The sequence below is a fragment of the Eumetopias jubatus genome, unplaced genomic scaffold, assembly GCF_037043125.1.
Source record: "Eumetopias jubatus isolate StellerSeaLion01/CBP00866 unplaced genomic scaffold, mEumJub1_p1.0 scaffold_4, whole genome shotgun sequence".
NCBI lineage: Eukaryota > Metazoa > Chordata > Mammalia > Carnivora > Otariidae > Eumetopias > Eumetopias jubatus.
Genome location: NW_028274810.1, coordinates 23,186 through 46,837, shown reverse-complemented (window position 1 = coordinate 46,837; position 23,652 = coordinate 23,186). Strand labels below are relative to the sequence as shown.

The following is a 23,652-nucleotide window of genomic DNA, read 5'->3' as shown; positions in this document are numbered from 1 at the left end:
GTTCAACCACCTGCACAACTCCGGTGCCCCAGCAATTTCTTTTTTAAGCTATATTTTACAAATCATTTATTGCTTCAAAAAGAGAATGGACACCAAAATGCTTTGCATTTAAAAACTTAACTAATTTGAGTCACTTTTATTTATTATTTTCCAAGTTTTGGCACCCAAACTTGGCAAACATCATGGAGATCTGTACAAACATGCATATACATATATACACTCACATATTTAAGTTTAAAGCCTCAGTTCCTCAAACCTTGTACTCAGGCTCCTGTTAAAAAGAGGGAAAGGGGTGAGAAGAATCAGGGAAAACATGAAAAAAATCCCAGTTGATAACTTCCTTATTGTTACGAATTAAAGCTGGCATTTTAAAGTAAAATCCATCACCTTACTAAAACTTCCACTAAGCTACAGCCTCGGATATTAAATAAACAGCCCCATACACACTTCAATGTGGTTTAATGACAAGATGGCTGAGGATCTGTTTTGTTATTTCAGGTAAAAGTTAATATTTCAGTGGTTAAAATTTCAGGTGTTAAAAACTAACTACAAGCAAGGTCATCATTATACTCTGAAGCTGAATTCTTCTACAGCCGCTTGTCTTTAAATTACTATGCAAATCCAAGACAGTAACATTCAGGCTTTATAATTAAAATACTAATGTTTGGTGACTAAAGAGTAAACATGATTAGTTTACTCTAGGTCGTTTGATTTTATTTTTCTCTGTAGGAGCTTTCCTCTTCTGTGATAATCCAGGCCCAGGTTCCTTATTATTCGGAAGAAATGAAATCGCTTCTGGCAGACAGTAATTTTCTACTTGAGGAGGGGATTCCTATAAAAGGGAAAAACACTGTTCATTTTTCCTTGACTGTGCTTTTGAACCAGAAAAAACTTGAGATTTGTCTTTTAAGGTATGCTACTTAGCACTTATCACATTTAGGGAACAGAACCTGTGTGACAAAATCTCACCTTTTATCAGAAAAATAGATTTATAGCTCAGGTGGAATGGGGCCAGCTCAGATCTTGATAATGGTTTCATTTGTAAAAAGGTATGGTTAAGAAGTGACACCTTATACTTAGTGTCGATTTTTAAAAATATTTAAACATGTGAGGTAGGTGTTTTTTTATTTTACAGATAAGATAAAAAAAGGTTAAATAACATATAACTAGCAGGAGTTAAAGCCAAAATTCATACATTGCCTCTAAAACCCTTAAAATTCTCTTCCTCACAACCATATTCCAACCCAAAACGACCTTTCCCTCATTAAAAGTGTGATAAAAATTTTCTAGCAAGATGGCAGACTGGAAAACATGAAAATGCATCACCATAAAATACTGAGTAAGTGCCTTTTGATTCAACTCTTCCCTGGATGACAACTTCCGACCCAAATATGTTAAAAGCAACTACCCCAAGACACTGGAGAGGAAATGAGATCAGGCAAATACCAAAGGGGTTGACACTGGGTAGGGAGTGAATTTCTCTTCATTTTTGTTTTTGTTGTAAGGAGAAGTCGGTATTATGAGGGCCAAGTCACAACAGAAAACATGTAGTAATGGCCTGAAACCACAGCCACTGGAAAATGAGGTGGGAAATCCCAGGAGGGAGCAGGGGAAGCCTCACACTCGGGTATGAAATCTGCCCAAATCTTTGCCCTCTCACCATGGATGCGCAGAGGCGGCTCAAGTAAGGCTAAAGCTTTGATCCCGCACTCACTGCAAGAGGTGCCTGGTAAGCAAACAGAATGGCATTCCCTAAGGAACGTAACAGAATCTAGTTTTTACAACTTAGACGCATGCAAATTACTCCACATCTGAAGAACATGACCCATTCTCAAGAAAAAACAATCAGAATCCAAAAACCCAATAAAGATCTAAAACTTATATGTATTGAAAATTACAAAATGTTCATGAAGGAAATCAAAGACGACTTAAATATGCTGTATTCATGGACTGAAAGACTGAACATAGTGAAGATGTCAATTCACTTAAATTGATCTGTAGGTTTAATGTGATTCCTATCAAAATCGTAGCAAGATGTTTTCATAGGCATATAGATAAGCTTATTTAAAAACTTAAAAGGTATAGGCCCTAGAAAAGCTAAAAGGATCTTGAAAAAGAAGAGTAAAGAGGAATCGCTACCTAATATCAGATATAAGAAGAAAGATGCTATTGCAGAGGGAAAGACCTAGATCAATAGACCCCCAACATATGCCAAACTGAATTTTGACCAAGGTGTAAAAGCAACTAAGTGGAGGACAGTTCTTTTACGGTGGAGCAATTGGACATTCTGAGTGACCTAAACTTCACACCTTCTGTGAAAACCTCACACCTCATGACATTTATGAAGCACACCAAAGGCATTCACTCTTGACTAGCCATTATGGAACTGCAAATTAAAACCACAATGAGAGATTACTACATACCAACTGAAATGGCTAAAAAAAAGTGACAAATGCCAATAAGGATACAGAAAAACGATCACTTATAACAGTGGTAGGAATGTAAAATATGACCACTCTGGAAACACACTTAGGAATTTATCCCAATGCAATGAAATCTTATTTCCACATAAAATATGTGCAAAAAAATGTTCATAGCAGCTTTAGTCATAATAGCCCCAAAGTAGAAACAACCCAGATGTCCTTCAATAGGCTAATGGTTAAGCTGTAGATCTCAAATGTTCAATAAAAAGTAATAAAATCACTGATACAAGCAACACCTGAATGATTCCGAAGGGAATCTTGCTAAAAAAAAAAAGCCGGGGCGCCTGGGTGGCTCAGTCGTTAAGTGTCTGCCTCCGGCTCAGGTCATGATCCTGGAGTCCCGGGATCGAATCCCACATCAGGCTCCCTGCTCAACGGGAGGCCTGCTTCTCTCTCTCCCACTCCCCCTGCTTGTGTTCCTGCTCTCTCTCTGTCAAATAAATAGATGAAATCTTAAAAAAAAAAAAAAGCCAATCCGAAAAGATTACACACTATATTGATTCCATTTAAGATTTAAAGACACTGACAACAGATTAGTGGTTGACAGGTGTAAGAGACCGCTGGGAGAAGAGAATGAAGGGAAGGAGGTGGGTGTAGTTAAAAAAAAAAAAGGCAAAATGAATGATTGCTGTAGCGATAGATTGTTCTGTATCTTGACTGTGGTGGCAGACACATGAAGCAGAAGTGGGGAAATTGGGGGCGCCTGGGTGGCTCAGTTGGTTAGGCGACTGCCTTCGGCTCAGGTCATGATCCCAGAGTCCTGGGATCGAGTCCCACATCGGGCTTCCTGCTCAGCAGGGAGTCTGCTTCTCCCTCTGACCCTCTTCCCCCTCGTGCTCTCTCTCATTCTCTCTCTCTCAAATAAATAAAATCTTAAAAAAAAGTGGGGAAATCGGAATAAGTTTGGATTGCATCAGGTCAATATCCTGGCTGTAATACTGTCTTATATTGTTGCAAGATATCATCCCCTGGGGGAAACTATTATTTCTTACAATTGCATGTAAAGCTACCGATTACCTCAAAATAAAAGCAGTCTTGCTCATGACCCCGATGTTGGAAATAGTAGACAATGATACCAAAGCAGCTCTTATCCTTGAAATGAGTGAAATGAAAAAGTAGAAAAATAGAAACCATAAAAAAGAGCTGATTCTAGATATAAAAAAATTTAATATCTAAATAAGAAAATCTCCTGTAAGAGCCTTTAGAATGAAAATAACAGGAAAAAAATCAGTGAAGTAATAAATAGGAATTAGTCAATCAGAAAACACAGAAAGTAAATATGGCCTGAAGGACCTGAGGGAGGGACCTGTGGGACAATATCAAAAGGTACGAGTGATTAAATTCCCATATAGACAGGAAAGAATGGAGAAGTAATTGTCAAAATTTCTCAAGTTTGGTGAAAGAGAGAAATTTACAGATTGAAGAAGCTCTGCAGAAAAAGCAGGATTAATATAAAGAAACTACACCTGGAAGTATCATAAATGGTGAAAATCAAAGATGAAACAGCCAGAAGAAAAAATGAGACACTGCACTGCATACAGGAGAAGAAATCAAATTACCACTGACTTCTCAGAAATAACGGAGGCCAGCAGAAAGTGGAGTCGTTAGTAAAAAACACTATCAACCCTAAATCCTATGCCCTACAAAAAGATCCTTCAGGCATAATGGTAAAATAGACACTCTCAAATAAAAGAAAACTAGAATTGGTCCCATCAGACTTATACTACAAATCAAAGTTTTGGGCTGAAGGAAAACTGATACCAGATAGGATAAATATAAGACTGTATTTTTCCTTTTAATTTCCTCAAAATACATAGGACCGTTTAAGCAAGTTTTGCTTTATGGCAGAACACTGTTCTGTGGAGCTGTAAGAGACAAGGGAAAATATACAAGTCTACAGAAAGTTTGCTGGCCCCTGCTTTACGTTGAAGGACCGGACACTAAATATTTCAGGCTGTGTGGGAGAGATGGTCTCTGTTGCAATTACTCAGCCCAGTGTTGCACTGCAAAAGCAGAAGAGAGAACATGTAAATGAGTGAATGGAGCTGTGTTCCAGTAAAACTTTGTAACACAGGCAGTGGAGAGGGTTTGGCCTGTGGGCTACAGTTTATTGGCCCCTGGTTTAAAGGATAGGGGAAGTAAAGGAACCTATATGAGTGTAAGATTTCTACATTCCATGTGAAGTGGCACAATATCATTTTAGCTAGACTATAAAAAGTTAAGTATATTATAATCCATAGAGCAAAACACACCCTGCCTCCAACAAAAAAGGCAAGAAAGAAAGAACACAGGAACAAAGACAAATTGAAAACTGCAAAAAAAAAAAAAAAACCCTAAATCCAATCATATCAATAATTACACGATGGACTAAACAGTCTAAAGAATAAAAAAAACCCAACGATACCCTTTTTAAAAGAAAGCCATTTCAAATATAAAGGAAAATTCCATTTACAATTGCATCAAGAATAAAATAGGGACAAATTTAATCAAGGAGATAAAAGACTTGTACATTGAAAACTAGACAACATTGGGGCGCCTCGGTGGCTCAGTCTTAAGCGTCTACCTTCGGCTCAGGTCCTGGGATTGAGCCTTGCATTGGGCTGCCTGCTCGGCGGGAAGCCTGCTTCTCCCTCTCCCACTCCCCCTGCTTGTGTTCCTGTTCTTGCTATTTCTCTCTCTGTCAAATAAATAAAATCTTAAAAAAAAGAAAACTAGGCAACACTGATGAAATAGAAGATGACACAAATAAATGGAAAGATATTCCATGCTCATGGACTGGAAAAATTAACACTATTAAAATGTCCACACTACCCAAAGCAACCCACAGATTCAATGCAATCCCTATCAAAATTTCAATGGCATTTTTTCTAGAAATAGAACTAACAATCCTAAAGTTTGTATGGAATCACAAAGACTCCAAATAGCCAAAGCAATCTTTTTTTTTTTTTAAGAGTTATTTATTTTTTGACAGAGAGACACAGCGAGAGAGGGAACACAAGCAGAGGGAGCGGGAAAGGGAGAAGCAGGCTTCCCGTGGAGCAGGGAGCCTGATGCGGGGCTCGATCCCAGGACCCTGGGATCATGACCTGAGCCGAAGGCAGACGCTTAATGACTGAGCCACTCAGGCGCCCCTAGCCAAAGCAATCTTGAGAAAGGAGAACAAAGCTGGAGGCATCATGCTCCCTGATTTTAAACTGTATTACAAAACTATGGTAACCAAACAGTATGGTACTACCACATACACAGACACACAGATCAAGAGAACAGAACAGAAAACCCTGAAATAAACCCAGGCATACTCGATCAATTACAAAGGAGCCAAGAACATACAAAAGGAAAAGGACAGTTTCTTCAATAAATGGTGTTGGAAAAACTAGACAGCTACATGCAAAAGACTGAAACAGGACCACTATCTTATACCATACACAAAAATAAACTCAAAATGGATTAAAGATTCGGATGAAAGACATGAAACTATAAAACTAAAAGAAAATATACGTCATGAGCTCTCTGACATTGGTCTTGGTAAAAATTTTTTGGATTTCACACCAAAATGAAAAGAAACACAAGCAAAAATTAACATGTGGGGAGACATCAAATTAAAAAGCTCATGCATAGTAAAGGACACCATCAGCAAAAGGAAAGGCAACCTAAGAAAGGGAGAAAATATTTGCAAATCATCTATCGGATAGGGGTTAATATCCCAAACCATGTGATTAAAAAATGGGCAGAGATCTGAATAGACATTTCCCCAAAGACACAGATGGTCAACAGGTATACGAAAAGGTGCTCAACGTCACTAATCATCAAAGAAACGCAAATCAAAATCATAACAAGATATTACCTAACACATGTTGGAATAGCTGTTATCAAAAAGACAAGTGTTGATGAGGATATGGAGAAACGAGAACTCTTGTGTACTTCTGGTGGGAATGTAAACTGATGCAGCCATTATTTTTTTCCTCAAAAAATTAAAAATATAACTACCTTAAGAGTACACTTAGTTCGATGAGCACTGAGCAATTGTTGAATCATTATATTGCACACCTGAAACTAATAACACTGTGTTAAATACAATCTTAAAAAAAAGGAACTACCTTATGATTCAACAGTTCCAACCTCTATGTATTTATCCAAAAGAAATAAAAACATTAATTCAAAAAGATATCTGCTCTCCTATGTTCACTGCAGCATTATTTACCATAGCTAAGATATGAAAACCTGAGTGTCCACTGACAGATGGATAAAGAAAATTCACACACACACACACACACAATGGATTAATCAGCCATAAAAAAATATTTCAGCCAAGGAAACCCTGCCAACTGCAGCAACATGGATGGACCTTGATGGCATGATGCAAAGTGAAATAAGTCAGAAAAAGACAAATACTAGATGATTTCACTTACAAGTGGAACCTAATATAAAAAACGGGTGCCTGGGTGGCTCAGTCATTTAAGCATCTGCCTTCGGCTCAGGTCATGATCCCAGGATCCTGGGATTGACTGCCGCATCGGGCTCCCTGCTCAGTAAGGAGCCTGCTTCTCCCTCTTGCACTCCCCCTGCTCGTGTGCTCTCTGTCAAATAAATAAATAAAATCTTAAAAAAATAAAAAAATAAAAAAAAACCCAAATGAGATAGATACAAAGAACTGACTGGGGGTTGCTAGATGCAGGGTGTGAGGGCTGGGGGAAATGGGTAAGGGTGAACAAGAGGTACAAACTTACAGTTATAAAATAAGCCCTGAGGATGTAATATACAACATGGTGACTGTAGTTGTTAATATTGTATGGTATATTTGAAAGTTGGAAGAGACTCAATCTTGGGAGTTCTTATCATAAGAAAGAAAATCTCATTATGTATGGTGATAATTTTGCATATATAGTCATGAATACATACAACTCTTATGCTGAACATCTGAAATTAATGTCATATGTCATTGTATCTCAAAAAAAAAAAAAGGTGGCCAGATTCTTCCTTCAGGCAGACTGGAAGATTCCTCTTTGGAGCAATTGAAACAATTCAAGAAGTATATGCAAGTATGAACCCAGACGACAGTCCCCAACAATTAGACCACAAAGACTATTGCATCCGGATCAAAACTGCCAAGACCCAACTGTGTGCTCAGTACTTCCAATCAGCTTAGACAAAGACCCAAACAAAGAGGAAAATGCAGTTTAGTGGATAGAGAATATACCGAAATAAGTTAAAAAAAAATCAATAAATCCTCTGAGATCCAGTAGAAGGTATTACATCTATGAAGCAAAAAAGATATTAAAAAATTAAAATGTAAATTCAAAAAACTTTTAAAAAGGTCCTGATTATTAAAAACATGATCGCAAAATGAAGAGCTGATAAAAGGAGAAGACTGAACTGAGGGAACCTCTCAAAAAGTGAAGATTATAAAAATAGTGGTGAAATAAGAAGATCCAATATACAAGTAGCAGAAGTACTAGAGAGAACAGAAAGTGGAGGGAAAAAAAATCATCATTGAAATAATTCAAGATTTCCCAGAACTGAAAGACACAAGTTACCAAACCAGAAGAGGCCTACCATGTGCAGTATAATAAAAAGAGACCCTCATGATAGCCTATCATTTTGAAATTTCAGAAAACTAGGGACAAAAAGAGCTTCCTACTAGATTAGTTACATATAACAGATTATGAATCAAAATGGCTTTAACTACTCAACAGCAACACTAGAAGCAAGGAGATAAGCAATCAAAAGTCTAAGGAGAAAATAGGTTCCAACCTAGAATTTGATGCCCATCTAAACGATAAAAGAAATGCAATCACAGAAAAAAAGAATTTTCACACAAAGAAAATCTCAGTTTATCTCCCATGTGCTTTCTCAAGAAGTTACTATAAGAACACCTTCAACCAGATGAGAGCAGATCAGGATGACATGGGATATAGAAACAGGAGATCCAACAGAGAAGAGAAAGGATGATGAATGGAGATCCTGGGATGACACCAGTTTGTAGAAGTAGACGGTGACCATCCAGATTGGAACAGTATGGCTAAGGACATGTTGAAGGCTTTCATCACCAAGATCCCTGCAGCCACTGCACCCAGCTTTTTAATTAATGCTCCCCCCCGCCCCCCCCTCAGCATTTAACCTGAGGTCAGAACACTGGGGTGGGCCTATCTCAAGAGCCTTACTTGTGCTTGGCTTATCTTGACCATGAACTTGAACATGAAGTCACTACTCTCCCTTCCCTAGTCTACTGCTTTGCCCCCACAGAAGTATTCTGTTTTCTCTACTTCTGAGAGCTAGGTAGGAAATAATGAGCTCAGATGTAGAAATACAGAGCAGCCCACTCCCCCCACTGCATTCCTCCAGAAATCTAGTGTCTGACACACAATACAACCCTGAGAAAAGCAGGGAACAAAAAAACTTGAGTTTTTAAAAAAAGTGATTTAGGTGTTTCTAGGAGTTAGTATTGGCTTACCAATTCCAATCAGTACATCCCACCGCTTTATGACAAAGGTTTTATTGTTTATGTTTTAGCCATTCTTTCTATATATCCTGAGCAACTCCCAAACACAAACAGTAAAAATTACACAGCAGGCTAAGTTTTGGCTTCCCCTTATTTCTATACCATTATGTTTGAAATCCTTTGGAGTGAGACATTTATTATCATGTATCCTACCTTGCTGATTCCTGATGGCATTTTAGGTGTTCTGGCATCAGAAAGATTTTTCTTTGCTCATTCAAATCAAAACTTAGGCTATTTGTGAACAGCAATATTCCAACATTATAGAGGGCACTTTTAAAACTTTTAGAGGTACTTAGATTTTTTTTAATTTTTTTTTAAGATTTTATTTATTTGAGAGAGAGAAGGAGATAAAGAGAGAGAGAGCATGAGACGGGGGAGGGTCAGAGGGAGAAGCAGACTCCCTGCTGAGCAGGGAGCCCGATGTGGGACTCGATCCCGGGACTCCAGGATCATGACCTGAGCCGAAGGCAGTCACTTAACCATCTGAGCCACCCAGGCGCCCAGAGGTACTTAGATTTTTATACCTGCTTCATTTAACTCCAAGCTAAATGTTTACATATGTACTCATTATTATAGAAAGTAGAATGAAACTGAATGAAATGAAAGCGAACTGGAGCCAAACATGCTATTAATAAACAAGCCAAGGGTTTTGCTGTGTGGTCACATCCCTATATATATAAGCCTATCTCTGGTGATGAGGAGATCAAGGACAAAATCTTACAAACCTGCATCAGATAATCAGCAATGTACTCTGTTTTCAAGCAGTACACATTTTGGGTGGCAGCTTCTGCTATATTAACCCCTGAGTCATCTGGTTTCAGTTTATTGAAGTCAGAAAAGAGATGTGTGGCTTCTTTAAATAAAGGTACAGAATGACCAGGTAGTACCTAAAGAAAAAATAAGAAATAAGAAGCTATCAGTTTCCCAGAGTAGTTCAACTGTATCATCTGTACTTAAGGATTGTCATCTCACCAAGTACCGAAAATTAAGAACTGATCATAGCAACCTTGTTTGAAAAATAATTTGTGTAAAAAATTCTGTAAATTGACTGAATACAAACCTTTGCTCCTCCTGACTGAAGAAGGCGTTTGAATCCTGCTTCTCGGGATTGGTCAACATATAAGATAACTTTCCACCCACTAAATGCCCCCTACAAATGAAAATATAATCAGTGTTGAAATTATTTGGGAAATAAATGCAAATAATACATTATTTTATCTGTAAATTTAGTTTTATGTCAACAAATAATCTTATAACCTTTACCAAGTGCCACAGTGGTAATTGTCTCTGGTCAGAATATTCTGAAAACACACAACCATGGTGTTTGGCACACAGTAGGTCATCAATAAATACTTGAAGAATGAAGGAAAATGTTTTAATGAATAACATGAAAACAAAGCAACTTGACTTTTGTTTAGCCTTTTCTTGTATTTTTTCTTATAATTAATCCAGGGTAGAACTTAATGCACAACTTCTCAAATTAGATGAAGCCCTCCTTATATTTCTCTTGAAAATGTTTGTGAATTAGAAATATAAAACATTTCACTAGGGAATAACAACAAAAGCCAGTGGAATTACTCTAAAAGAAGGGAATTAAGGCTAACAAGGGCTTGGACACAGGAGAGAACTCAGAATACATCGCACAAGATTATTTAAAACTTGGGTTTCTAACCTTTATGTGAGCCATGGACCCCTTTGACAGTCCAGTGAAACCTATGGATCTGTTCTCTAAATAATTCTTTTAAAGAAACAGCTTTATTGAAATGTAATTTCTGTGCTATATTAATAATGTTTTAAAATACTGGTTTTAACATAAAGTGTAAAGGATTACAAAAAAACCCATTTTATTAAAAATAAAATATTTACAAATTTGTGACAGATGTGCTTCTATATTAATGAATTAAATAAATAGTGGTGGCTGGATAGATTATTATAATTTTGAAGTATAAAGACAGATGGTAGCTACACTTGTGGTGAGCATAATGAATTGTTGTCAAATCTGTTACATACCTGAAACTAATGTAACACTGTGCATCAACTATATTTCAATGAAAAAAAATTGAACATAAGCAGTATCTCAAGATACTTGGAATTATAATGCAAAGCAAAGATATCTTATTTCTGTTGGGGTAAAATCACAAGTACTATTAATAGTGCTGTGATTTTTACCTAGACTTCTATAATAAAAGGAAATGTTTTCAATTGGAGGTTAGTAAAAATAAGGATGTATTCCCTGCCCCATCCAAAGTGTATAAACAGCCTTCCTGAATGTGATCTACAACTCCTTTGGGAGAGTCTGTGGATCCCATGTTAAGAACCCTTGAAGGTAGATGCTGAAGAGTCTTTGGAAGAAATACAGTATGGGTCACATTTTACACATATATTTAAATTATTTTTATGTCTTTTTACTTTTAAAAAAAAAAAGACTTATGGGAGTGCCTGGGTGGCTCAGTCGTTAGGCATCTGCCTTCGGCTCAGCTCATGATCTCAGTGTCCTGGGATCGAGCCCCGCATTGGGCTCCCTGCTCAGCGGGGAGTCTGCTTCTCCCTCCCACTCCCCCTGCTTGTGTTCCCTCTCTGGCTGTGTCTCTCTCTGTCAAATAAACAAAATCTTAAAAAAATAATAATAATAAAAGATTTATGTATTTAAGAGACAGTATGTGCACTAGTGTGCACATGCACAGTGGGGAGAGAGGCAGAGGAAGAGGGAGAGAATCTCCAGCAAACTCCAGGCTGAGCGAGGAGTCCGATGGCAGGGCTTGATCTCATCACCCTAAGATCATGACCTGAGTTAAAATCAAGAATTGGATGCCTAACTGCCTGAGCCACCCAGGCACCCCATTTACACATATATTTTTAATAGAGCCATCAACATTATATATATCTTCCTTGTAATCATAATTAAAATTAGGAATTAACATTAAGCCCAATTTAGAATGCCCAAACTAAGTATATCAACAAAGCATAAAAGACAAGTAGAATTATTATTTTGTTAATAAGCATATTCTCTTAAAATTAAAATCTGTAATAGTCATGACACTGAATGCCGTTCATATCACCATATATATGTTAATACCTCAACGATGCCTGATTCTTGTCTTTGCTGGAGTTTTTTCCTCCATCTCATTGCTGCAAGTGCTAGTCTTCGTTGCTGAACATTGATTCCAGTCAAAACATCGAGTATGGAACTACTTCCCCATTCATAGTCTTCTTCCTAGACAATTAGTAGAATAAACTTTGGATCTGGTCCTACAATATGTCCTCAAGGAGTCCACGATCATTTAAGAGTTAAAAGCTATACATTCAGTTGTTATAAATACAGAGCACTAAATAAGCATCAGTTTATGAACATAGAGGAAAGAAATGTACATTAATTTGGCTTCATAGGAGGGTCAAGTATATCTGGCTTTTAATTAGAAATCAGAAAAATACTGCATACGTTTCTAAGAAATACAGGTAACTACACCTTAGTAATTGGTAATATATAGATTATTGGGCTTCATCCATTTTAAGATGAACTTCACAGAAGGACATGTTCTCAGTGGAGGTATGTGTTAACACCTTGATTACCTGTCCAAAGAAATCATATCCCTAAGGGATCTTGATTGAAAACTTCAAAAACTACATGATAGATATTACTGTGATGGTTAGTTAGGGACCAAAATATTTCAGACAATATTTAAAAAAAAAATGTTCTTTTTTAAAAAGATTTTGTCAGAGGGAGAGCGAGCTGAGTGTGAGCATGAGCAGGGGGGAGGGGCTGAGGGAGAAGCACGCTCCCCACCGAACAAGGAGCCAATGCGGGACTTGATCCCGGTACCCTGCGATCATGACCTGAACCAAAGGCAGATGCTTAACTGACTGAGCCACCCACACGTCCCCAAACAATTTAATATTTAATGGGCTGGCAGTAAGGATAAAAAGTTTACAATGAAGTAATCCTGAAGTTTTCTAATGTTATTCCAAAGAGGGGGAAAAAAAAGCCCAGATTAAAATTAAATAAAACTCATATAACTGAGAATCTGGGTCTGTGATCTCTAAATTTTTTTGCTCTGTTAATCTGGACCTTGTAAAATTGGTATAATCTAATTGGTCATATTTGGTTATTTCAATTATATGAATGGTTAGTGTAGATACTAGAATCAATTAGGACAATTACTTTTAACGAAAAATGATTCTTCATGTTAGTTTGAATACATACCAGCACGAAGTGTCCAGCAGTCCGGCATGCTTCCACGTAGGAGCGATGAAGCACCCATTTCCCAGCTGCCACTGAGGCTAAATACTTCTCGTTTCGAAGTGGATGTCCCACAACAATGTGTGTACAATTGGGATCAAAGCACTGTTTCTCTATTACTAATCCACCTAAAGTAGAGAAAAATTGATACGTGATTGGAATTCTTAACTTCTTCCTAGGAAAGACATGTCAACTCTGCATAGAAATTATTTATAAATAAAATGCACCAAATAAACTGAAAAACCTTGACTGACAATTATTTTACTTCACATACATTTTTTAAAATATTTTTTTACTAACATAATGAAATAAAATAAGAAATATGTATTTTTTAAAGATGATTTGACAGCGAGCACAAGCAGGGGGAGCGGCAGGCAGAGGGAGAGGGAGAAGCAGGACCCTGGGATCATGACCTGGGCCAAAGTCAGCCACTTAACCCCTATAATATTTTTACTTTATTTTTATTAAATATTTTATTTGTCAGAGGTAGGTAGAGACAGAGAGCACAAGCGCGGGGGGGGGCGGCAGCAGAGGGAGAAGCAGACTCCCCGCTGAGCAGGGAGCCCGATGCAGGACTCGATCCCAGGCCCCTGGGATCATTATGTGAGCCAAAGGCAGATGCCCAACCAACTGAGCCACCCAGGCATGCCCCCCATAATTTTTTTTTAAAGATTTTAATTATTTATTTGAGAGAGAGAGAGAAACAGCATGAGAGGGGAGAAGGTCAGGGGGAGAAGCAGGCTCCCTGCTGAGCTGGGAGCCTGATGTGGGACTTGATCCCAGGACCCCGGGATCATGACCTGAGCCGAAGGCAGACGCTTAACCAGCTGAGCCACCCAGGTGCCCCCCCCCATATTTTTAATGAAAATTTAAAATAGAAAAATAGTAAAATGAAATCCAACATACTGATTCTTAAATTATCAAAATTTTGCCATCCTTATTTCAGTATACCCCCTTTGGGCTTAACTATTTTAAAGTAAGTTCCAGGGCGCCTGGGTGGCTCGGTTGTTGGGCATCTGCCTTCGGTTCAGGTCATGATCTCAAGGTCCTGGGATCGAGCCCCATAATCAGGCTCTCTGCTCTGCAGGAAGCCTGTTTCTCCCTCTCCCTCTCCCACTCCCCCTGCTTGTGTTCCTTCTCTCACTGTCTCTCTGGCAAATAAATAAATAAAATCTTAAAAAAAAAAAGTTCTAGACATCCTGTGACTCTACCCCTATCCATTCAGTATGCATCTCTAAAATACATGGTAATTTTCTTATACAGCCCTAATGCTATTATCAGATCTAAATTAATTAACAAAAATTCTTTCCTATTTCAATAGTAAATCCTTATGCAAACTTTCCTGTTTGTCTGCACTTGGTTTGTTACAATTAAGATATAAAAACAGAATATAAATAGATGCCATTTACTACTGTTAGTATATTTCTTAAGTCTCAACTACTTTTGCAATTTCCAAGCATTGAAAATGGGTAATCAAGGAGATGGAAGTCAAAAAGGGGCTCCTACAGACTAAAAGCAGAGGAAAATTTTTTGAGTGGAAATAAGGTCAGCAGCCCAACGCAGAAGCTTAGAAGGAAAACACACACGCTAGGGAAATAGAGATGAAGCAGCGGGTGGAAGCTGAACCCTCTTCTCAGATACAGCTGTACGATGCCTGACTTTGAGGAAAGAAGGCATAAACTTATGTAAAGCATGGCTTTTATTGATTGATTTTTGATTTATACTTTAGAAGTTAACCTGATTATGGGTTAGAAAGAGTTGTATTAAAGACTTTGTAAGAATTCAATGAAACATTTGAACTCTATTCATGCTCTACAGATGACTAAGAGAGGCAACTGTTTGAGCACATAGTATACACCAGAGACTGTTGGAAGTGCTCCGGATTAACTCATTTAATCCTCACAACTCTATGAAGGTAGATTACTAGTATTATCTGTAATCTACCCATGATGACACAAGTACAGAGTAACTCACCCAGGATCGGAGTGACAAAAGAACAAGAAGGTGAAAATTCCCTATTCTATTGGGATCTAATTCTATTTAACAGATTTATTCTGTAATCCAGACAACATAATAGACTATTTATGTGAATCAGTTGGCCACAGTTGCTTCATTTATAAAATGAAGGGTCTCTTTGCATTTTACTATCAAAAACTTTCTATTCAGACTCAGTTCCAGCACAGTCTGTCCTCATCTGCCTCTCTTCTGTCTTCTGCTAGTTGATATTACTCTTGTCCAGAGTTTACAGAGATGGAACAAAATATAGGAGACAGACACATGAAGCAGCTTCTTCTGTTCTGAAAGCTCTAGGTAAAGTTGAACAATTTTGATTTCTAACTCTAACTTATTGGGTGACCAGGAAACAGTGTTCCACATTGAGTCCAGTTTCCAAGAAACACAGCTTCTCAACTGTATGACTGTATTTGACAGAAATCTTTAAAAAAAAAAATCATGGCTTTCCACATTCTTAAAAGGACAGCACTAAGTTACATTTAATCTTTTCTTGACTCAGGGCCGTCATTAAAAATAACCGTTATTTAAGTTTTCCTCTATATGAAGCTGTCAGACTGAGTTCTCTTCCTATACTTTCCCTAACTCTATAGAGCTACTTTGTCCAATACAGTAGCCACTAGCCACATGTGACTATCAGACACCTGAAACACAGCCAGACCAAATTGAGATGTGCTAGAAGTGCAAAATATACCCGAGATTTCAAAAACTTAGTAAGGAAAAAAAAAAAGGGTAAAATCTCATTGATATTTTATATTAATTACATGTTGAATATAACACTTTGTGTATAGGTTAAATAAAATATATGCTTTATTAATTTCACTCGATTTTTTTCCTTTTTAAAATGTGGCTACTACTAAGTTTAAAATTTAACATGTGGCTTTTGCTATCTTTCTACTGGACGGTACTGCTTAGAGCACCAGGTTACCTGTCTAGTATGCTGCTTCCAGAATGATGTCAGGTGGAGAGTCTGATAATAATGGAATAAGAATGTTACATAAGGAGGAGCTCCTCTCTGGGTATTACTGTGCCTTCAACTTTACAAAAATGTAGTTTTATTTTAAGTCTATAATTTCAATGATTTCATCAGTGAACAAAAGCCCAAGGCAGCACAAGAGATTCTTAAATCATTTTAATGGTTGGTTTCAATTTAAATCTTTAAATGTTTAAATCCTATGACCCAGTGACTTTAGATTTAGACCTATATAAAGTCAAAGTTCTAATGCTGAGTCAATACATACTGCCTAAGACAAGTTACCCATCTTTTAAGTAGGCTTCACACCCAAACTCATGAACCCAAGATCAAGAATCGCGTGTTCTACCACCTGAGCCAGCCAGGTGCCCCACCCATCTTTTTTCTCTCAATTTGTACATCTTACAAATGATATCAACTACACTGACTTCCAAGGAAGGTTACATTTTTTTTTTCATTTTTTATTGTTATGTTAATCACCATATATTACATAATTTGTTTTGGTGTACTGTTCCATGATTCATTGTTTGTTCATAACACCCAGTGCTCCATGCAGAACGTGCCCTCCTCAATACCCATCACCAGGCTAACCCATCCCCCCACCCTCCTCCCCTCCAGAAACCTCAGTTTGTTTTTCAGAGTCCGTCATCTCTCCTGGTTCGTCTCCCCCTCTGACTTACTCCCCTTCATTCTTCCTCTCCTGCCATCTTCTTCTTTTTCTTTTTTCTTAACGTATGTTGCGTTATTTGTTTCAGAAGTACAGATCTGTGATTCAACAGTCTTACACAACTCACAGCGCTCACCGTAGCACATATCTTCCCCAATGTCCATCACCCAGCCACCCCATCCCTCCCACCCCCGACCACTCCAGCAACCCTCAGTTTGTTCCTGAGATTAAGAATTCCTCATATCAGTGAGGTCATATGATACATGTCTTTCTCTGATTGGCTTATTTCACTCAGCATAACACCCTCCAGTTCCATCCACGTCGTTGCAAATGGCAAGATCTCATTCCTTTTGATGGCTGCATAATATTCCATTGTGTATATATACCACTTCTTCTTTAGCCATTCATCTGTCGATGGACATCTTGGCTCTTTCCACAGTTTGGCTATTGTGGACATTGCTGCTATAAACATTGGAGTGCACGTACCCCTTCGGGTCCCTACATTTGTATCTTTGGGGTAAATACCCAGTAGTGCAATTGTTGGATCGAACGGTAGCTCTAATTTCAACTGTTTGAGGAACCTCCATACTGTTTTCCAGAGGGGTTGCACCAGCTTGCATTCCCACCAACAGTGTAGGAGGGTTCCCCTTTCTCCACATCCCCGCCAACATCTGTCGTTCCCTGACTTGTTAATTTTAGCCATTCTGACGGGTGTGAGGTGGTATCTCATTGAGGTTTTGATTTGGATTTCCCTGATGCCGAGCGATGTGGAGCACTTTTTCATGTGCCTGTTGGCCATTTGGATGTCTTCTTTGGAAAAATGTCTGTTCATGTCTTCTGCCCATTTCTTGATTGGATTATTTGTTCTTTGGTTGTTGAGTTTGATAAGTTCTTTATAGATTTTGGACACTAGCCCTTTATCTGATATGTCATTTGCAAATATTTTCTCCCATTCTGTCGGTTGTCTTTTGGTTTTGTGGACTGTTTCTTTTGCTGTGCAAAAGCTTTTTATCTTGATGAAATCCCAATAGTTCATTTTTGCCCTGGCTTCCTGTGCCTTTGGTGATGTTTCTAGGAAGAAGTTGCTGCGGCTGAGGTCGAAGAGGTTGTTACCTGTGTTCTCCTTTAGGATTTGGATGGACTCCTGTCTCACGATTAGGTCTTTCAACCATTTGGAGTCTATTTTTGTGTGTGGTGTAAGGAAATGATCCAGTTTCATTCTTCTGCATGTGGCTGTCCAATTTTCCCAACACCATTTGTTGAAGAGACTGTCTTTTTTCCACTGGACATTCTTTCCTGCTTTGTCAAAGATAAGTTGACCATAGAGTTGAGGGTCCATTTCTGGGCTCTCGATTCTGTTCCATTGATCTATGTGTCTGTTTTTGTGCCAGTACCATACTGTCTTGATGATGACAGCTTTGTAATAGAGCTGGAAGTCCGGAATTGTGATGCCGCCAGCTTTGCTTTTCTTTTTCAAGATTCCTCTGGCTATTCGGGGTCTCTTCTGGTTCCATACAAATTTTAGGATTATTTGTTCCATTTCTTTGAAAAAAATGGATGGTATTTTGATGGGGATTGCATTGAATGTGTAGATTGCTCTAGGTAGCATTGACATCTTCACAATGTTGGTTCTTCCAATCCATGAGCATGGAACGTTTTTCCATTTCTTTGTGTCTTCTTCAATTTCTTTCATGAGTATTTTATAGTTTTCTGAGTACAGATCCTTTGCCTCTTTGGTTAAACTTATTCCTAGGTATCTTATGCTTTTGGGTGCAATTGTGAATGGGATCGACTCCTTGATTTGTCTCTCTTCTGTCTTGTTGTTGGTGTATAGGAATGCCACTGATTTCTGTGCATTGATTTTATAGCCTGCTACGTGACTGAATTCCTGTGTGAGTTCTAGCAGTTTTGGGGTGGAGTCTTTTGGGTTTTCCACATACAGTATCATATCATCTGCAAAGAGTGAGAGTTTGACTTCCTCTTTGCCGATTTGGATGCCTTTGATTTCTTTTTGTTGTCTGATTGCTGTGGCTAGGACTTCTAATACTATGTTGAATAGCAGTGGTGAGAGTGGACATCCCTGCCGCGTTCCTGACCTTAGGGGAAAAGCTCTCAGCTTTTCCCCATTGAGAATGATATTCGCTGTAGGTTTTTCGTAGATGGCTTTTATGATATTGAGGTATGTACCCTCTATCCCTATACTTTGAAGAGTTTTGATCAAGAAAGGATGCTGTACTTTGTCAAATGCTTTTTCTGCATCTATTGAGAGAATCATATGATTCTTGTTCTTTCTTTTGTTAATGTATTGTATCACGTTGATTGATTTGCGGATGTTGAACCAGCCTTGCAGCCCAGGGATAAATCCCACTTGGTCGTGGTGAATAATCCTTTTAATGTACTGTTGGATCCTATTGGCTAGTATTTTGGTGAGAATTTTTGCATCCATGTTCATCAAGGATATTGGTCTGTAATTCTCCTTTTTGATGGGATCTTTGTCTGGTTTTGGGATCAAGGTAATGGTGGCCTCATAAAATGAGTTTGGCAGTTTTCCTTCCATTTCTATTTTTTGGAACAGTTTCAGGAGAATAGGTATTAAGTCTTCTTTAAATGTCTGATAGAATTCCCCTGGGAAGCCATCTGGCCCTGGGCTTTTGTTTCTTGGGAGATTTTTGATGACTGCTTCAATTTCCTTAGTGGTTATAGGTCTATTCAGGTTTTCTATTTCTTCCTGGTTCAGTTTTGGTAGTTGATACATCTCTAGGAATGCACCCATTTCTTCCAGGTTATCTAATTTGCTGGCATAGAGTTGCTCATAATGTGTTCTTATAATTGTTTTTATTTCTTTGGTGTTGGTTGTGATCTCTCCTCTTTCATTCATGATTTTGTTGATTTGGGACATTTCTCTTTTCTTTTTGATCAGTCTGGCCAGGGGTTTATCAATCTTGTTAATTCTTTCAAAGAACCAGCTCCTAGTTTCGTTGATCTGTTCTACTGTTCTTTTGGTTTCTATTTCATTGATTTCTGCTGTGATCTTTATTATTTCTCTTCTCCTGCTGGGTTTAGGCTTTATTTGCTGTTCTTTCCCCAGCTCCTTTAGGTGTAGGGTTAGATTGTGTATTTGAGACCTTTCTTGTTTCTTGAGAAAGGCTTGTATTGCTATATACTTTCCTCTCAGGACTGCCTTTGCTGTATCCCAAAGATTTTGGACAGTTGTGTTTTCATTTTCATTGGTTTCCATGAATTTTTTAAATTCTTCTTTAATTTCCTGGTTGACCCATTCATTCTTTAGTAGGATGCTCTTTAGCCTCCATGTATTTGAGTTCTTTCCGACTTTCCTCTTGTGATTGAGTTCTAGTTTCAAAGCCCTGTGGTCTGAAAACATGCAGGGAATGATCCCAATCTTTTGGTACCAGTTGAGACCTGATTTGTGACCTAGGATGTGATCAATTCTGGAGAATGTTCCATGGGCACTAGGGAAGAATGTGTATTCCGTTGCTTTGGGATGGAATGTTCTGAATATGTCTGTGAAGTCCATTTGGTCCAGTGTGTCATTGAAAGTCTTTATTTCCTTGTTGATCTTTTGCTTAGAGGATCTGTCCATTTCAGTCAGGGGGGTGTTAAAGTCCCCCACTATTATTGTATTGTTGTCAATGTGTTTCTTTGCTTTTGTTATTAATTGCCTTATATAATTGGCTGCTCCCACGTTCGGGGCATAGATATTTACGATTGTTAGGTCTTCTTGTTGGATAGACCCTTTAAGTAGGATATAGTGTCCTTCCTCATCTCTTATTACAGTCTTTGTTTTAAAATCTAGTTTGTCTGATATAAGGATTGCCACCCCAGCTTTCTTTTGGTGTCCATTAGCATGGTAAATGGTTTTCCACCCCCTCACTTTCAATCTGGGGGTGTCTTTGGGTCTAAAATGAGTCTCTTGCAGACAGCATATGGATGGGTCTTGTTTTTTAATCCAATCTGAGAGCCTGTGTCTTTTGATTGGGGCATTGAGCCCATTTACATTCAGGGTAACTATTGAAAGGTATGAATTCAGTGCCATTGTATTGCCTGTAGGGTGACTGTTACTGTATGTTGTCTGTGTTCCTCTCTGATCTTTGCTGCTTTTAGGCTCTCTCTTTGCTTAGAGGACCCCTTTCAATATTTCTTGGAGGGCTGGTTTCGTGTTTGCAAATTCCTTTAGTTTTTGTTTGTTCTGGAAGCTTTTTATCTCTCCTTCTGTTTTCAATGACAGCCTAGCTGGATATAGTATTCTTGGCTGCATATTTTTCTCGTTTAGTGCTCTGAAGATATCTTGCCAGTCCTTTCTGGCCTGCCACGTCTCTGTGGATAGGTCTGTTGCCAATCTAATATTTTTACCCTTGTAGGTTACATATCTCTTCTCCCGAGCTGCTTTCAGGATTTTCTCTTTGTCTGTGAGACTCGTAAGTTTTACTATTAGATGTCGGGGTGTTGACCTATTTTTATTGATTTTGAGAGGGGTTCTCTGTGCCTCCTGGATTTTGATGCCTGTTTCCTTCCTCACATTAGGGAAGTTCTCTGCTATTATTTGCTCCAATATACCTTCTGCCCCTCTCTCTCTTTCTTCTTCTTCTGGGATCCCAATTATTCTAATGTTGTTTCGTCTTATCGAATCACTTATCTCTCGAATTCTGCCCTCGTGATCCTGTAGTTGTTTCTCCCTCTTTTTCTCAGCCTCTTTACGTTCCATCATTTGGTCTTCTATATCACTGATTCTCTCTTCTGCCTCATTTATCCTAGCAGTTAGTGCCCCCATTTTTGATTGCACCTCATCAATAGCCTTTTTGATTTCGACTTGGTTAGATTTTAGTTCTTTTCTTTCTCCAGAAAGGGTTTCTCTAATAACTTCCACGCTTTCTTCAAGCCCAGCTAGTATCTTTAAAGTCATGATTCTGAACTCTAGGTCCGACATCGTACTAACGTCCGTATTGAGTAGGTCCCTGGCTGACCGTACTACCTCTTGTTCTTTTTGCTGAGGTGATTTTTTTCGACTTGTCATTTTGTCCAGAGGAGAATCGATGAATGAGAGAACAAAATGCTAACAGGTTTACAACGTCCCCAGCAAATATACTGTATACAAATCAGAAAAGACCTGAAACCAGGGGAAAAGAAAGGGAAAGAAAGAAAAAAGAAAGAGAGAGAGAGAAAAAAAAAGATAAAAACAAAAACAGAACAATACAAAAAAAGCAGAATGTGATCAAATATGATCAGGCTAGTGCATAGATCAGTGCCACACACTAGATTTTGGGCGTATTTTGATCTGTTAGAAAAAAGTGCCTCCTAAAATTTTAAAGGAAGAAAGACATATATGTACAAAATAAGGGTCGATACAATGAAGGGACAGAAGATGACTGTAAAGATAAAAATTATAAAATATTTTATAAAAGGACTTGATAAGATAAGAAGTTGTTTGAAAAAAGAAAGAAGATTAAAAAAAAAGAATAAAGGTAGAGAATGTGATCAGACAGGAGACTAGAACAGAACCATACACTAGGGATTTAGGGTATATTTTTATCTGTTAGAAGAAACTGTATCTCAAAATTTTAAAGAGAGAACAACTTATATATATTTGCCAAAAATAAGGGTAACTACTACGAAGGGATAAAATATGACTCTTCCAGTAAGTTGTCGCTTCTCTGTTCAGAGAGTTGTTGCTACTCTCCTCTTCGATCTCCTGTTGAGTTCGTAGGTGTTCAGAATGGTTTGATCCCTATTCAGCTGAATTCCTGAGACCAGACGAAATCCAGGTCTCCTACTCCTCCGCCATCTTGCTCCGCCCCCCGAGAATAGGAAGGTTACATTTTTAACTTAAAATACTTGTACCTAGTTTTCCAATCAGATGACAATAATCAATACGTTCTTGAGGATTCAGAGATGACAACTGGAATATATACTGTTTTTTTAAGTCTTCATGTGTTTCCTCTATTGTTATAATCTGAAATGGAAGAGTTTTATTTTAGAAAAAATTAACAGTAAAGAGGCTATCAATCAGGTAGATGGTTTTAAGTGACATTTTTAGTCCTTTGACTTATCAAATACAGAAATAACAGCATGCAAAGAAATGCAGTTTCAACATTTGTGAACTCTTGCTGGTGGTATCAGGAAATTCTTAATGCAGCGTAACAGTAATATCAAAAAGGTGTATCATCACACTAAGGATAAAGTAACCTTTTCTCGAGGGTGTGGGGCCACTGGTGGGTTGGCTAGGGGGAAGGCAATACTGGGGGCTTGAGGTGTAGGGATCAGGTGGCTGTCTTTTACCGGTGTTTCCAGTTCTTCAGAGATCGGGTGTTTTGGGGCTTCAGTCACACGCATGTTTTCGGGATCACAGACAGCTGAGGGCAATAAAATGCTGCAGTGTGATGTTATCCAAATATGACTAAGAACAAATTCAGGCAAATATTCTCATCTGTCTTAACCAAGATGAAATTAAACACAAATTCTGCAATGTAAAAAGTACATGCAGAAGAGACAGCCTATTTCTAGAGCTTATAAATAAATGCAATTAATTAGCTTTTTAAAAGGGCAAATGGTGTTACCTGTGGGCTTCTCCCAAACTTTTCTTTAAATACCAAGCTTTCATCAGTAAAATGTAACCTAAATTTGTAAAATGAAAGCAATGTTACACTTGGAGAAAATCTACCTAGTGCAGAGACATAATCATGTGATATGAGAAAATGGGGGAAAAAAGATGACCAAAGATGAGGGACAGGAATCATTCTGTCTTCAAGGTAAAGCCCAAGGAGAAAA

At 38.1% G+C, this 23,652-nt stretch overlaps 1 protein-coding gene across 1 annotated transcript; it reads right to left on the bottom strand.

Annotated features, from left to right (window-relative positions):
• Window positions 1–527: 527 nt before the first annotated feature.
• Window positions 528–23,217, bottom strand: LOC148164436 (DNA topoisomerase 2-binding protein 1-like). Its single transcript, XM_088022239.1, has 7 exons — window positions 23,071–23,217; window positions 22,726–22,837; window positions 13,184–13,347; window positions 12,059–12,196; window positions 10,043–10,132; window positions 9,708–9,869; window positions 528–832 (listed from the first exon to the last, which is right to left on the bottom strand). The coding sequence occupies exons 1-7, from the start codon at window positions 23,215–23,217 to the stop codon at window positions 689–691; spliced, it is 957 nt and encodes a 318-aa protein (XP_087878365.1). The 3' UTR covers window positions 528–688.
• Window positions 23,218–23,652: the final 435 nt, after the last annotated feature.

Coding starts and splice junctions, on each gene's coding strand:
- LOC148164436 (XM_088022239.1), bottom strand. CDS start 23,217: ATGCGTGTGACTGAAGCCCCAAAACACCCGATCTCTGAAGAACTGGAA. Junction 22,838..23,070: donor CCCCACACCCTCGAGAAAAG/GTTACTTTATCC, acceptor CTTCCATTTCAG/ATTATAACAATAGAGGAAAC. Junction 12,197..13,183: donor CTGCTGGACACTTCGTGCTG/GTATGTATTCAA, acceptor CTAATTGTCTAG/GAAGAAGACTATGAATGGGG.